Source organism: Octodon degus, unplaced genomic scaffold, assembly GCF_000260255.1.
Source record: "Octodon degus isolate 3935 unplaced genomic scaffold, OctDeg1.0 scaffold00165, whole genome shotgun sequence".
Taxonomy (NCBI): Eukaryota; Metazoa; Chordata; class Mammalia; order Rodentia; family Octodontidae; genus Octodon; species Octodon degus.
Window position 1 is genome coordinate 4,460,808 of NW_004524741.1, and position 15,195 is coordinate 4,476,002.

Sequence of the window (15,195 nt, forward strand, 5' to 3'; positions counted from 1 at the left end):
ATGCCTGGGGAGCTGGGGCCAGCATGGCATATGGTACAGGGGATCAAACTGGGCTCCTTGCACTTGCCAGGAGGCTGTTTAGACTGCTAAGCTATCTCCCCGGTCCCATTTTTCTTTCTTGATGGTAAAACTGTTCCAAATTTGGCTGTGATACCTTCTTCAAACTAGCTCATGTAGATGCATGTGAACGTGTGCTTCACAACCCCGTTAGTTTTTAGCTTCCTGACATAAAAATATATATGTTCTAGAGTCATCTTGATTTCCTCCTGCCTTAGATCTGAAAGCAGTTACTTTTCCCAGATCTGGTTTCTTCTAGTGGGAAATGGTGTTTAGAAATTAAAATCTTGGTGCTGGGTGTCCCATAGTGAGGAGCACACCCAAATTTGTGGTGTCTGAAGCAAATACAATTGTGGAATTGTGGAGAAATACAAAATTGCAAATATAAAATGGGTACAGAGCCTTCCAAGAAGGCCTTTAAGTATGGGGCTGTGATTAAGGTTTCAGCGTCCTTACATTGAATTGTTACTGCTGTTTGTATATTTCAGTGAACAGAATATTCAATTCAATACCATAAGGTTCTTTCTTAGTTTCTGTCATTTGGCAGTTTTATATAAATAAGAATCAACATCATAATTTTAGAGATCATCAGTATATTTCCCCATTTATCCTATTTTACAATATAAACAAAACATTATGTTTTACTTTAACACTAGTATTTCTATAAAAACAACCAGTAAAACTCAAGATTATCATGCTGTTCTTAATATAATATGTACTCTTCAATGGATTATATAGTCAGGTTAAAATTTTATTTATTTATTTATTTATTTATTTATTTATTGTAGTTTAGGGTCTACAGGCTCTACAGGGTCTCACTACGTAGATTGGACTTGTAGTGATTCGCCTGTGTTCAGCCTCCCAAGAGCTGGGATTACAGGCATGCACCACCATGCCCAGTTTCAATCACTCTTTTAGTGCCACATCTTCCTAAGCAGGCATTTTTAGTCCACTGAGCTATTTGGCCGGCGCTTAAATGTTTAATTCTTACTTAATTTTTTCGTTATGGCTACATTATCAGTTCAGTGTACAAATAATTTTGCTGCTCTTTGAATTTAATTTTAAGGCTTAAAAATCTTCTCTGATTTAATTTGTTAAAAAAGTGAAACACTCATGATTAAAGCACAAAAAGACACCTTGAGAGTTTTCACTTTCACCCCAATCCCTCCATCTCATGCTTACCCAGTCCCTGTAAGGAACCATTTTTGTTAATTTGTGATCTGCTTACCACATCCCTCCCCCCTAAAAGTTGCAAATGCACGTACAAAGTTTTCTTTCTTTTTTCCTCAAACAAATGTGAACTTTACTGGTTTTGTTTTTGTGCTTGTTTTTGTCCCAGGCTCAGTAATTCTTCTCTTTCTATCTGGATAGTAATGCATTATACCAATTCTCTACACATTATCTAGCCTCTCTCCTATGAGTGGAAATTTAATTATATTGATTGCCTAAATTGCTAGTTTAGGAAAGTGGATAGACTGCACCCATTTAAACCAAAGGAGAAGGACCAGAGAGACAGCTCAGAAGTATAAGCAAGGGTCTGAGTTCAATCCCCTGTTCCGGCAAAACAAAACAAAACAAAACAAAACAAAACAAAACAAAACAAAACAAAACAAAATAAAACAACCCAAAGGGAACAGTGTAGTTTAAAACTAAATGTAATGGTTTGGGAAGAATTTTAAGTCTGCTAGTTAGAACTACTTAACAAATTTGGTTTGTCCATTCATGTATCCATTTATTCAACAACTGCTATTGTGTACCAGCAACTAGCCTTTACTTAGAGCACTATTCGTCTTGATGTGCTACGTTATACGTATTAATGACAACAGGCTTATTAGGTTCCTGCAGAGGTTGCTTGGATTTATAAAACCTGAGAAAGTTAACCTTCAACAAGAACTCCGGGAGAAACGGGATCACACAATGTGGAGCTTCCATTACTTCTTTTATCCATACATAAAATGAATTGATATGTTCCTAATTCTTGAATCTATGTAGATTTGCTTTGGCTTAACTTTTCAAGATTATATATATATATATACATATATATATATATATATATATATATATATCTGATACATATAAAATAAAAACACATAGTGAATCTATATCTATGTCTCTTGGATCTATATCGTTACCCAACTGTCTCTCCCTGTGGAGGAAGGAGGGCAGCAGGATTTGGGGGTTGAGCATCACTGTCTGGTGTGCTAGGCGAGCGGAGGCTGCAGAGCTGAGCTAGCCCAGGCCCTGGATCCTTTGGGGCCACATCCCTTCTCTCCATCAGCTCTGTGGCCCAGACAAGGTTACGCTCTCTCAGGCCTTATTTCCTATCTCCTAATCAGGAGGCATGAGTAATATTTTCCCAAGGGAACACAGAGAGGATCTCAGGGTGAAAGCGTAACAAGCGTGGCTAAGACCCCAGCCCCCCGATAAGCCCATAATGAACAGTGGCTCTCATTCCTAAGTGGCAGTTTGCACCCGTCCCCGCCAAGCTGAGCGCATCTGTAATCACTGCGCCCCCGACGCCAGGCTCTCAACCTGCGCCCTGCGTTCCCAGGAAGCCGCCCGGGCAGCCTTCCTGTCCCGGGTGATTGCTCCCCACAAGGCGGGGGAGCTCCGCAGGAAACCTTCCCGGTGTCCCCATGCTCCTGAGACTGCAGCTCCCGGACGCAGCCCCGAGAAGCGCGGCCCCGCTCGCCCTGCCCCCTGGAGGCCGCGGTCTGCAGCGCCCGGCTCTGGGGTTCGCGGTTCGCCCCGAGCCGGCTGCCCCGCGGTCCCCGCCCTCAGCCGCCCGCCCCCGCGCGGCTTCCTCCTCGTGGTGGCCGCAGCGTCCTAAGCAGCCTGCGCTCCCTCCGCGGACCATGTCGCGGCTCAGCTGGGGCTACGGCGAGCACAACGGTAGGTGAACATTGCTCCCGGGCTTCGCGGGGCTCCCGGGGAGCAGGGTGAGGGAGACCCCGCCGCCCACGCGCCGCTCGAACTTGCCAGAAACTTTTCGGTTCCTCTTTGAGCAGCGCTCCCGGGAGCCGCGCGCAGGAAGCGGGGTGGGGAACGCGTCTTCGTGGGTGTGGGCAGCGGGGCTGCGGTTTGCAGGGTGTGAGCTCGGCCTGGAGGTCCCGGGCCCCCAGACCCTCCTGGGCGTTCGTTTGTCGTCTCTTGAAAAGCCCAGAGCTTCCCTGCTAGCAGCCGGCTTCAGCGGAAGGCTTGGAGGTGAGAAGAGGATGACAAATTTTGGCTCAAGGGGACAAGTTCATTTTCCGCCTTGTAAGCTCACTTAGGAGAAGCAGGTCATGGAAAAGCATCGCAAAGCCCTTTGAGAAGTCCTAATGAGTTGCAGATGGACACCAAAGATTAAACTGGCTGCTTGGCAACCCAAACAGAACTAAAATTTTCTTAGTGGGTGTTGGAACAAGGCCTTGGCTTCTTTCTGGAAGTGAACTTATTTGTTGGACCTCTCCACTGTTCTCTTCTTACGTTCATCCTTGCAGAGACTGAGGGCTGGTAAAGAATTATTGAAATTACAATGCAATGGTAACTATATTTTTGATAGGCATGACAGTAATGACAGTCGTCTTTTATATATCCTAAATGATCAGTAGTAAAACTTTTTCTCTTATTTGTATACTCAGTTGAGTAATGATTATTCAAAGTAGTTGCAAACTAACATCAAGAAAGCTTTACAGTGCATGACTTTCAAACTGAGGGTTGTGAACAATAACAGTAATAAAACTTCAATTAGCATGCAAAATATTACTGTACATAAAATGGTACAAAAACTTCGTTTTCATAAAGAAACAATTTTCTTTTTGTTGGTTTTTAGGTCATGCCAAGCTGGCTTAGAGCTTGAGGTCTTCGTGCCTCATCCTCCTGAGAACAAGAAGAGAAGTTCCATTTCTAATCATAGCCGTCTGTGATGACTAATACATAATATATTGGGCACTTGATACAAACTAGTCTTGTTTGATTTTAATTTGGTTTAGCACTTCTAAAAACAATTATAAGGGTAGGCCAAATAGCTCAGTGGATTGAAGCCCCTGCAAGCAGGTGCAGGGGTTGGGGGTTCTATCCTTGGGCCTGCCATATCACCCCTGCCCCTGGGGCTCACTGAGCTGGCAATTGAGCCTGGGTGTGGTGGCACACACCTGTAATCCCAGCTCTTTGGAGGCTGTAAACAAGCAGATCACTAAGAGTCGGATCTAGTGGTGAGACTCTGAACACCCTGTAGACCCTTCCCTAAAGTACAAAAAAAAAAGAAAGAAAGAGAAAAACAATTATATTTGTAAAGCAATAGAAACATTCATTTACAAGGCATTAAAAAGGTATTAGAAAGGAATGTAAGTTATGAATATGAACAGCTTAGTTTAAAAGTGATAACAGATGAAATTTAGAATTTTAATAATGAAAGATATCATTTAGATGAATTTCTTATTAACAGGCTGCTATTTTAACCTTACATTTTGTTAAATTCTAACTTGTGTTTTGGAGAAACAAAATTAACTTTTATTTTCTTTTCTACAGGCACCATTTTCTTTGTTTTATTTTTATGGTCCTGTGGATCAGACCCCAGGGGTGCTTTACCGCTGAAGTATTTCCCCAACCTTTTTTTTTTTTTTTTTTTTATAGTTGGCTCATCTCACCCTAGGGGCATGGCTGACACAGCATGTGGTGCTGGGGATGGAACTATGGCCTTTGTGCTTTGCCTAAGCTTGTCTAAGCAGGTGCTTTAGACTGACTGCTGAGCTATCTCTCCAGCCCCTAACTTTTTTTTTAAAAGACTGAGTCTCACTGAGATGTTTAAGATGACCTTAAACTTGTGATCACCCTGCCTCAGCCTTCTCAGCACTGTAATCACAGTGTATATTATCAAACATGGCTTGGAATATATTTTTTAAGTATTAGGAGCCAATAGTATCCTCTCTGAGCTTAGGAAAAAACATTACTATCAATACATATTGATTAAACTTTAGTAGGTTAGAAAGTATTGGCTGCAATGAAAGTCATCTTCAGAAATTTAAAAAGTTCATTTCAAAAAGACATTACCAAGAAGTGACTTTGTATTTTGGCTAGGACCTCCTTTTAGCTTCTTTTCAGCTAGGCTGTTCCTTCCTTTTAGATTCAGTAGTTTTGTCAGGACCATACCTTTAAGTGGATTAAGGTTGGCAAAATTCTGCAGCAATGTATTTGCATCCCGATGAGGGAAGTTTTATTACTTTTTATCTCTTTAGACATTAACCAAACCAATGACTGAGCAGATTGAAGGAAGAAGCTTCGGCTAGTGCTTTCAGCACAGATCAAAAGGAACCTCAAGAGGCCAAGGCCTGGATGGCTGCTATCTCACACAGCCTGGAACTTCTTCCACTGACCTTTGATCTTTGTATTGTATTAGTTTGGATTAGGCAATGTGAATGTATGTGTGTGATATATTACATATAATAATTTATAAATTATTACATATAATAAAGTCTATAATAAAACGTATATATTATATATGAAAAATTACATAATAAAATTGTATATTATGTAATAAATCAAACAAGAAAATTTATATTATATTATATAATTTATATATAATATATAATATATAATATAATATAATATGAAATGTAAATTATATATTATACAATATAATTTAGATATTGCATAATAAATCATACAATATAATTCATATATTACGTAATATATAATATATAATAATAGATGATATATAATATATTATCTATTAGATGTTAGTATAATGTCTATTAGATATTATATATGTTTTGGATGTTCAGAAGTTCCTGAATTAACCAAGGAACTGTCTCTTCTTAAGAACTAGGTATATGGGGCTGGTGAGATGGCTCAGCTGTCTAAAGCACCTGCTTAGACAAGCTTAGGCAGGGGCAGGGGACCATGGTTTGATCCTGGGCACCACATGCCTCACCAGCCCCACCTTCAGAGTGGGCTGAGTTGGCAAAAGAAAAAAAGAACTAGGTATATTAAGTGGGTTGAAAGCTGAATGTTTGGGGAAATTTACAAAAGGGGACCGCTTTTAAGAGTCAGAAACCCTGTATGGTGGCTAATAGATAATATTGGGCATTTGATACAAAGTAGGTTTGCTTTTATTTTAGTTTGGTTTGTCACTTCTAAAAGTAATTATATGCGTAAAGGACTGGGAACGCTCATTTGGAAGGCATTAGGAATGGTAGGAGGACTGGCGCTCTGGTGGAAGGAGCGTTGGAAAAGAAGATCTTTGGTGATCATGAAGAAGCCAACAGCATGCTGTGACACGGGCTTTGTGGACTTGCAATCTGATTCTGATTAGGGTAACTCGCACTTGGCGGCAGTGAAGTAGAAAGCTCAATACTGTATACAGAAAGTGCACTCAAAAAAGTAAATACATTACATATTGTTGTCTTCATGTTAGTTATTCAGAGGACAAGATGCAGACATGATATCTCACCAAGTAAACCAATTTGAATAGAATGGTCTCCGAATCATTCTCCCCCCAAAAATAAAAGCAGAAATAAGGAAATGTAGTAGTGTCTTTTCTACAATGTTATTCTCAAGTTGCTTTGAAGTCCACAATGTCAGGTTCACAACTGGACAACTCTTAAAAGTGAATACATAGTTCGATATCCTTGCTGTGACTTTTTGTAGCTTAAATACATGTAAAACAGTGTATGCTTTTTCCTTTTCAAGAGTGAAGAGTTAAAAAGCAGCATTTTAGAGGTGATATATTTATTTTCCTTAGTAGCAGATGTTTAACAGTTGTCCTGCTCTGCTGCTTTAATTAGTACCTGGCTTAGAAAAAGGGGTTATCGACGTAGGGAAAACCTTAGTCAGCCTTCTTAGACACTGCTCATCTGGTGATAGCTGCATAAATTGTAGGCATAGCAGTGAGAACTAAAGAGTTTCACATCTTTAGAAAGATGGAATAGGCATGAAGGTGCAGTCTTGCTGTTGGTTTTGAGAAGCAGAGCCTCAATATACTCTCTCAGAGAAATCAAGAGGGTGGGCAAGGGAACTGGCAGCTTTTTGTCCTTTTTCAGTTTGCCTGTGGGACTCTGCTTTGTGAACTTCATGAAATTTTTTCTTTAAGGTGACAGTTGTCCCTTGTATTGGAATTCAAATATAGAAATGATAAAAATAGCCCCTGTAGGACCTTCTGAAATGTAGAGAGAGAAGTATCTTGCAACCAATTCCACTACAGGTAGCTAACAGTATTACACATCTTGCTGTGTCAAGCCATGGCAAGGTGTGTAATCCATTTGTGTGGATTATCTTGTGTGAAAGATCCATGTATGACCGTGGGGTGTTGATCGCACATCACAGTGGCGTTGAGGCCTAAGTGACACCAGAAAATTGCAGTGAATGGTAGAAGAAAAAAATACTGAGGATTGCTTTAGACTGACACTCTTTCTCTGATACTGAGCTTCTTAGCTGCTTTTTGACTGTCAACCCTGTCAACCTGGCCTCTGGAACAACCAGAGCGCATTTCTGGATCTGAGACTGAATGCCTTTGTTTTCAGAGATGAATTGTGCTGTTGTTTTTGGTTTGGTAAGTGGGTCCCTCTGTAAAATACTTTATAACAATTTACATGCTCTTTTCTTTTGGTGAGTTAGTTTAATTCTGAAAATAATTTAAGACAAAGCATATGGTCATACCCACAAAGAAAAAAAAATAGGTCTGTTTAAAAAAAATAGGTGTGAAAATCTTGAGAGTGAGGATTATATTTTATTCATCTTTGCCATTTTTCTTCAGTCTCAGACACTGTGCTGTGCACTCAGTTTTTGCCGAGTGAAGTAACGCAGTCCTTTTCGCTTGGTCTTATACTCTCAAGGTCCTATTCATTGGAATAAATTTTTCCCTGTTGCTGATGGTGATCAGCAATCTCCTATTGAGATTAAAACCAAAGAAGTGAAATACGACTCTTCCCTCCGACCTCTGAGCATCAAGTATGACCCCAGCTCAGCTAAAATCATCAGCAACAGTGGCCACTCCTTCAGTGTTGACTTTGACGACACAGAAGACAAATCAGGTTGGCATTTCTTTCATTCTTTTACTTTTTTGGGGAATGATTTGGATAATTAGACTTTACTCTTTTTTGTTTTGTATTTTATTAATAGTAAACTTGGAATTTGCTGAATTAAGATATTTCTTTTCTTCACATGAATCAAGATGTCCAGTTATATATTTGGAACTTCAAATACATTACTTTGAAGTACTACAAAGGAGTATTTATAAAAGGGTATGATGGATAGTATTTTAAAATTGCTTTTAGCACACTGTAACTTTACTTGGTATGAATCTCTATGAAAATTTTGAAGCTTAGTAGTCTGTCTCTCTCTCTCTTTCTTTCTTTCTTTCTTTCTTTCTTTCTTTCTTTCTTTCTTTCTTTCTTTCTTTCTTTCTTTCTTTCTTTCGGAACCGGGGATTGAACTCCAGCCCTTGTGCTTGCCAGGGAAGTGCTTATTCCACTGAGCCATCTCCCCAGCCCAATAGTATTTCTTAATTTGGGTTTTGAAAATTTTTAGTCATAGTTATTTTAATGTTTATTTGCAAACCTATGGTGCCAGCTGGTGGTTTAACATAGGTCAGACTCATAGAGATCCTCCTGTTTTCAGCCTCCCCAGCACTGGGATTACAGGTGTGTGCCATCACACCTGGTCTCGATCAGCGCACCTGGGGGCAGGATCAATGCAGCATGTGGTGCCAGGGATTGAACCCTGGCCCCTGTGCTTGCCAAAGCAGCTGCTTAGTCTGCTGAGCTGTCTCACCAGTCTGAAAAATATATATATATTTAAAATATCATATTCTCTTATTTTAATTGCAGAGGTGATATATATTTACAATAAAAATATAAAAATTATGATAAAAATTAAGTCTTCCCCTATAATCTCTCCCCATGTAACCAATGCTATATTCTTTCATAGTACTTAAATGTTTAGCCATGGATACCTACATATATATCATGTCGTTTTGATTTTTATTTTTTAAAATAATTTTGGACTAACACTTCACTCTGAAACTTTTTCATATTTGAAAATGAATACATGGATATCTTTCTTAGGCTAAAATATATAGATCTGATATTTTACTTCTTAAAATAACATTCTTGTAACAGTAGACCTGAAGAAGAAAGAGCACATGCTTTGTTTTTAAAAGGGATATTTGAAACATCTATCCTTACTAATTTGTTAGACTTGTAGTAAAAGTTGTTTGATTTTTTCCCATGGGACGGTGTGAATCAATAATGGAAATAGATAAATGAAGGCATCAAATAAAACTTTAGTTCATTTGTTGAATCTTTTAATGGTGCCTACAGTGAGGGGTGCTGGGCTAAGGGAAAAACTAGTTCTGCAGAGTGAACTTGGGCTGAACGAAGAGCAGAAAGGATAAAAGACAGAATGTGCTGCTGTGAGGAGTCAGAATAGCCTATTAGTTCATTTTCTAACTAATTTGAACAAAACAGGTTTTTTTTTTTTTTTTTTTTTTTTTTTTTTTTTTTTTTTTTGCAGTACCAGGGATCAAACTCAGGACCTTGTGCTTGCCAGGGAAGCGCTTATTCCACTGAGCTATCTCCCTGGCCCCAGTATTTTCTTAAAATGAACATTGGAGTATATTTTCTTTAAGCATACACACTGTCCAAGTCTAGATGCTGCCCAAAATCTCATGTTTGCATGAGATGAGGTGAGAGAAAAGATTAGACAGAATCATAGTTTGGAAGATGTTTGAAGGCTTTGACAAATTATGTTTTATAATGAAATGAAAAAATGCCCTAATGAAAAAATGTAGTTAAACTTAAAAAGTCCGCTGGAAGTTTGCATACACATATTAAGCTCAAAACAGTCTATATGTAGAACCATTACTAGCAAAAATTGTAAACCTAGACAGATTCTTTTGTCATATTCATCAAATTTGTAAGAGTGATACATTTTATTAGAGCATTATAAAAAATCCATAAAAAGAAATTAATGCATGATGTTCTCAACTTTTTTTAAGGGAAGGGGGGGATCTGGTTTTTTTATATATATTCAATTGTATTTCCTCCAGGTGTTTAGATGTAGCTAATATCATGAGTGCCTTGTAAAAGTAGTCCAAAGCCTCTAAATACAACATTTATAGTACCTGTAACTATTGTTTGATACTGTGTATAATGTCTCAGACATTAAAAAATGTAGGTCGAGCCTGGCAGATAGCTCAGTGGTCTAAGCACCTTCCTGGAAAGTACAAGGATCTGGATTTGATCCCCAGTATCACATGCCGTGCCAGGCCCGCTATAAGCTGGCCACCAAAACCAGGTAGCACATACCTGTAATCCCAGTGCTGGGGAGGATGAGATAGGAGAATCACTATGAGTCCCAGCTGTGTAGCAAGACCCTGTACAAAATAAATAAATAAATGATTTTTAAAAAACCTGGGGCTACTCACTTTTAGTTTTAGAGTAATGAATGATTAGATTGTCCCTCATCTAAAACTTCCAATCTTTTCTTTATAAATATAGACACTTACAGTGGAAGAAAATGTATGTATTTGGTGCAGGGTCTCACTACGCAGCTCGGACTCATAGTGCTCCTCCTATTTTCAGCCTCCCCAGCACTGGGATTACAAGCATGCACCACCATGCCTGGACTTGGTTGCTGGCTCAACACACCCTGGGGATGGGGCTGGCTCAGTATGTGGGACTGGGGATCAAACCTGGTCCCTGAGCTTGCCAAAGCAGGCGTTTAGTCCACTGAGCTATCTCACTGGCCCTCCCATTTTTCTTTTCTTTTTTTTTTTTAATTTTTTTTGTAAACTATAAAAAGCACAAAGATACCAAAACTGTTATCTAAAACTAATATCTAATTTGAAAACTAGTAAACTTATTTATTTTTATTCATCTTAATGAGAAAAAAGATAAAATATGAAAGTTTCAAAACAGGTTAGTAGGACAGTTGCTATAATTAATACGTTGCATATTGTTTTTTTCGTGTTAATTATTCAGAGAACAAGATGCAGACATGATATGTTATCTAGTAAACTCATTTGAATAGGACAGTCTCCATTTTGTAAAGAAGCCATACTTTTTTTAGGAGAATGTTTTACTGGTACGTCTTTTGTTTGTGATGCATAATAAATACTGTGTGTTTGTTCTGGGGCATGAGTGCATATGATATCAGACTTTGATCCTTTTTAGTTTATCTCCCCCTCCCCTCCTTCCAATCTTCCCCCATTCCCAGAAGCCTTTCTCATCTCCACAAAGTCTAACTCCCTGTTCTTGACCAGAAGTAACTCTGAATATGCCAGTCAACACATCACAGTGAAATCTTTCCCCTAATCCTTTGAGGGTTTGCTTTTCTTGGCAGGGGCACACCCCATGGTTAACCAGAAGATAACCACTTCAGAATTCTCATAGTGTTATAAAAGGGAGTAGGTGGATGTAAAATTCTTTAGGAAGATACAGGAAATCGTTTACTGAATACTGTATAGGAAATAGTCTGGTGAAGGAAATCATAATCCAATGAGGAAAGGCAAGACAGTTCATGCCCCAGCTACTGGTATTTCTGGATTTAGGATGTCACATCTTTGAGGACTTCACCCAACTGGTTGTGCCACCCCTGCTCTGGCTCCTAAGTCATCCTAGGCTTGTCCTATCTCAGGACTGTCCTCTTTCCACTGAGCTAAAGGCTCCCTGTTGATAATAGTTGTGACTAGATTTTTATGAAATTTAACTCTGCTTTCTTAATCTCTGTGTAACTCTTATACACAAATATCATTTGAAATAGCCTTTTTTAAGATATTGTGAATGAAAGAGTAAACAGATCATATATGTCAAGTATGACTTTGGAGAAATGATCCCTTGTTATTAAGCATAAAATGGAGACAATATTTATTAACGAGGTTGGAAATTAGGTTGACTATCAACACTTGAAAACATGAAATAACTTTCATTAAAAATAATTTTTTGGGGGGCCGGGGAGATAGCTCAGTAGAATAAGCACTTGCCTGGCAAGCACAAGGGCCTGAGTTCAATCCCCAGTTTCGCCAAGAAAAAAAAAAAAATGTCTCTAACATTATTAGCTTGGCACTGCAGTCTAGGTGTTTTGTCATAGGCCATCTCATAGTTGCTGTCACAGTTTGATATATTAATTTACTTTTCCTTACCATGTGTATTTTTGGAAGAGCACCTCTTTCAGGGAATGATCCACTTTACAGTTAATCACAGTCATAATCCCAAGTGGGACATTTTACTTGACACCCTTAAATGTGCAGTTTACATATGGAACACGTAAGACAGCCTGTTGCTTAACTAAGCAGAACGCATGCTAATCTGACAGCGCGCCGGACTCAGAGCAGGCCATCCAGAGATCAGCCATTCTTCTTGGCTGGCTCCTTAACAGTGTGTGTTTTGTATCTCTTTACCCAGAGTCAGCTTGCTTACATCTTCTCCCAAAGTCAATTCCACATTAATTTCTCAAGCTTTTTAATCTTTTTTTTTTTTTTAAACCCAAGAACAATGTTATAATTCTGCTCAGGTTTTGCAAACGAAAAAAATATCATAAGCTGCTGATTTTCTTTAGAAGTTCTTCCACTCTCAATCGATACAGATTAGGGATGTGTCCTAGGGAAATGTACCTTTTAAATGAACTTATCTGACGATCATGTTGAAACTGCTTAAAGACACATATTTTATTCATTTGTTCATCTTCTGAAATGGTTACTGCGCTAACTGGTGGAGATAGTAGGGAATCGATCTCTGCTCCTACAGGCACTGCCCTGTGGGAGAAGATATAGTGAAATCATTCTGTTTTAACAAATTAATGTAGGACAAGTCCTTGTGTCTGATCGAAGTGGGTTTCTTCTTTTACTTTGCAGAGTACTTTGAAAGTGGCCATTTTTAAGTCTAAGGAAATCTGTAGCCTAATTTTTCTTATATAAGGTGGATTATTATTAACCAATTTGGAGGCCATATGATTTAATTTTTCATTTTCATGGAAATGCTAGAGAAAGTGCCATTACTTGCTCCACTTTTTAGACATAGAAGCTAAAGTTTAGAAGATAGATTTTGTCCAAGACCATGCAAGTTGTTAACAGAGAATGTGAACTTCTGACTTCTTTCTTTCTTTCTTTCTTTCTTTCTTTCTTTCTTTCTTTCTTTTTCTTTTTCTTTCTTTCTTTCTTTTTTTTTTTTTTTTTGGTCCTGGGGATTGAACTCAGAGCCTTTGGACTGAGCTTTATCCCCATTAAGTCAGGGCTCACCAAGTCACTAAATTTTCCAGGCTGAGATTGAAATTGTGATCCTCCTGCCCCAGGCTCCTAGGAGTGCTGAAATTACAGGTGTGCACCACCATGCCTCACTAAGCTCTGGTCTTCTGATTGCTGACACCTGGGCCCTGGAACTGAAGCACTGGCTGGCCTGCCTACCAAAGTCCCCCTAGGCCTCTCAACATGGCTTATCCTTATTCACAGAGGCTCACTTTAACAGCAATTATATTATCTTTCAAAATTCCTAGTCTCTTCTGCTTGTTGTAATTTTCCATAAAAATCTACATTATGGACCCTCCAAACCTTAGAAGTGTTGCACATCTACTTCTCTTTTACTTGAAATTGCATTCCCGTCAGAAAATTAAATAACACATTTGTTAAAACTTCCTTGGAGGACATGAGTGGGTTGAATAATAAAGAGATTGTGCAATTGTTTTCCTAATAACCACTTAAAATGTGCTGTGTTCAGTTCTGTGTGGGGGTCCTCTCACTGGGAGCTACCGGTTACGACAGTTCCACCTTCACTGGGGGGCAGCTGATGACCACGGTTCTGAGCACATGGTGGACGGAGTGAGGTATGCCGCGGAGGTAAGCTTCCACATGCTTCTTGAGGATTCGGGGTTTTCTTAAGTGGTGAGATTTAAGGGACCTAGAGCAAAACTCTCTTGAACCCAGATAGATTCTGAACCAATTAAATGTTTTGCATCTGAAAGAGTTGTATCCGTCCAGTATCAGTTGTTGATATGAGAGGCTCAAATATGGCCCTGCTAAGCTTTAATCTAGCCCTGAGAGTTGCCAGGTATGTGTTCCCATTTTAGAAATGAATGAACTAAAGAATTGGAACAATTGAGGTATCCAGGTAGGCCATGATGAGATAGATTTAAACCTTGGACTGTCGGACATCAAGTTTGAAATTCAAATTTTACCTGTTTTATTTCTTGAAAAGCCAGTGAAAAGGGAAAGAAATAAATACTTGCCTTAGGTCCAACTGTGGACATATTTGATCCAGACAAAACTACATAAATCTGTAAAACCCATATTAAGTAAATGATAATAAATGGTAACGTTCTACTTAGGGAAAAATACAAAGGCTTGAACTTTGCTAAACCCTTCAGTACCTTTACAACTACAGATATGCAATGAAATGCCTGTTATTCAGATCACTGAGAAAACACAACACAAAATAAAGCATTCATTGACTTGTTTCATTTTGACTGGTAACTTGCTCTTTTTGGGGTATAATTATATTCATTAGTAATACTCTACTTTTACTAATCGTCTGGTGAAAGGACAAATCTTAATATGCCTCAAATTTTAATATGATTAAATATTAATAATACTCAACTTACCGTGAGATGAAATTCAATTATTGCGTGACTCAACCAAACTACTCAAGTGAAATGAACTCAGCATGTAGGCATATAGGCAAGACAGACATGTTCCCAGGTGAGTGCAAATTTTCATTTTCTCATGCCGCAGAACCCAGCAAGCAGAGCTTGTTTCTAGTTTCTTTGCCCACCAACATGTACACCCACCCTTTGAAGTTCTCCCTGTACAATGTCTGTTTTGCCAGCTAAGTCCCTCTTGTCTGAGGCCAAGTGTACCTTAGGGTCTGGGACCTACCTTGTCTTCAGGGTAGAGGATGAAATGGGTGCACACAGCCATTCTGTGGTGGTGGGCAGAGGATTCCAAGAAGGTAGAATGTGAGATGCCTGCATCTCATCTGTTTGGTTTCATCTGTTGAATAGTCTTCATGTTTTCTTTCTAAACTTCTGAATTTAAATGTTTAAACCTCCAGGCTCAGTAGAGATTAAACACTGGCTGCTTTGGATCACTTTCCTTCACAGCACAGGAAAATTGATCACATTCTTTTTTTTCTTCTTCTTCTTCTTCTTCTTCTTCTTCTTCTTCTTCTT

At 38.9% G+C, this 15,195-nt stretch overlaps 1 protein-coding gene across 1 annotated transcript in view; it reads left to right on the plus strand.

Annotated features, from left to right (window-relative positions):
- The first annotated feature begins 2,855 nt into the window (after window positions 1-2,855).
- Window positions 2,856-15,195, plus strand: part of Ca13 (carbonic anhydrase 13) — a 32,097-nt gene continuing 19,757 nt past the window's right edge. Inside the window, exons 1-3 of the mRNA XM_004643090.2 lie at window positions 2,856-2,949; window positions 7,872-8,069; window positions 13,749-13,867. Of these exons, the coding sequence (XP_004643147.1) occupies window positions 2,913-2,949; window positions 7,872-8,069; window positions 13,749-13,867 (354 nt within the window). The 5' untranslated portion in view covers window positions 2,856-2,912. The remainder of the gene's footprint in view (window positions 2,950-7,871; window positions 8,070-13,748; window positions 13,868-15,195) is intronic.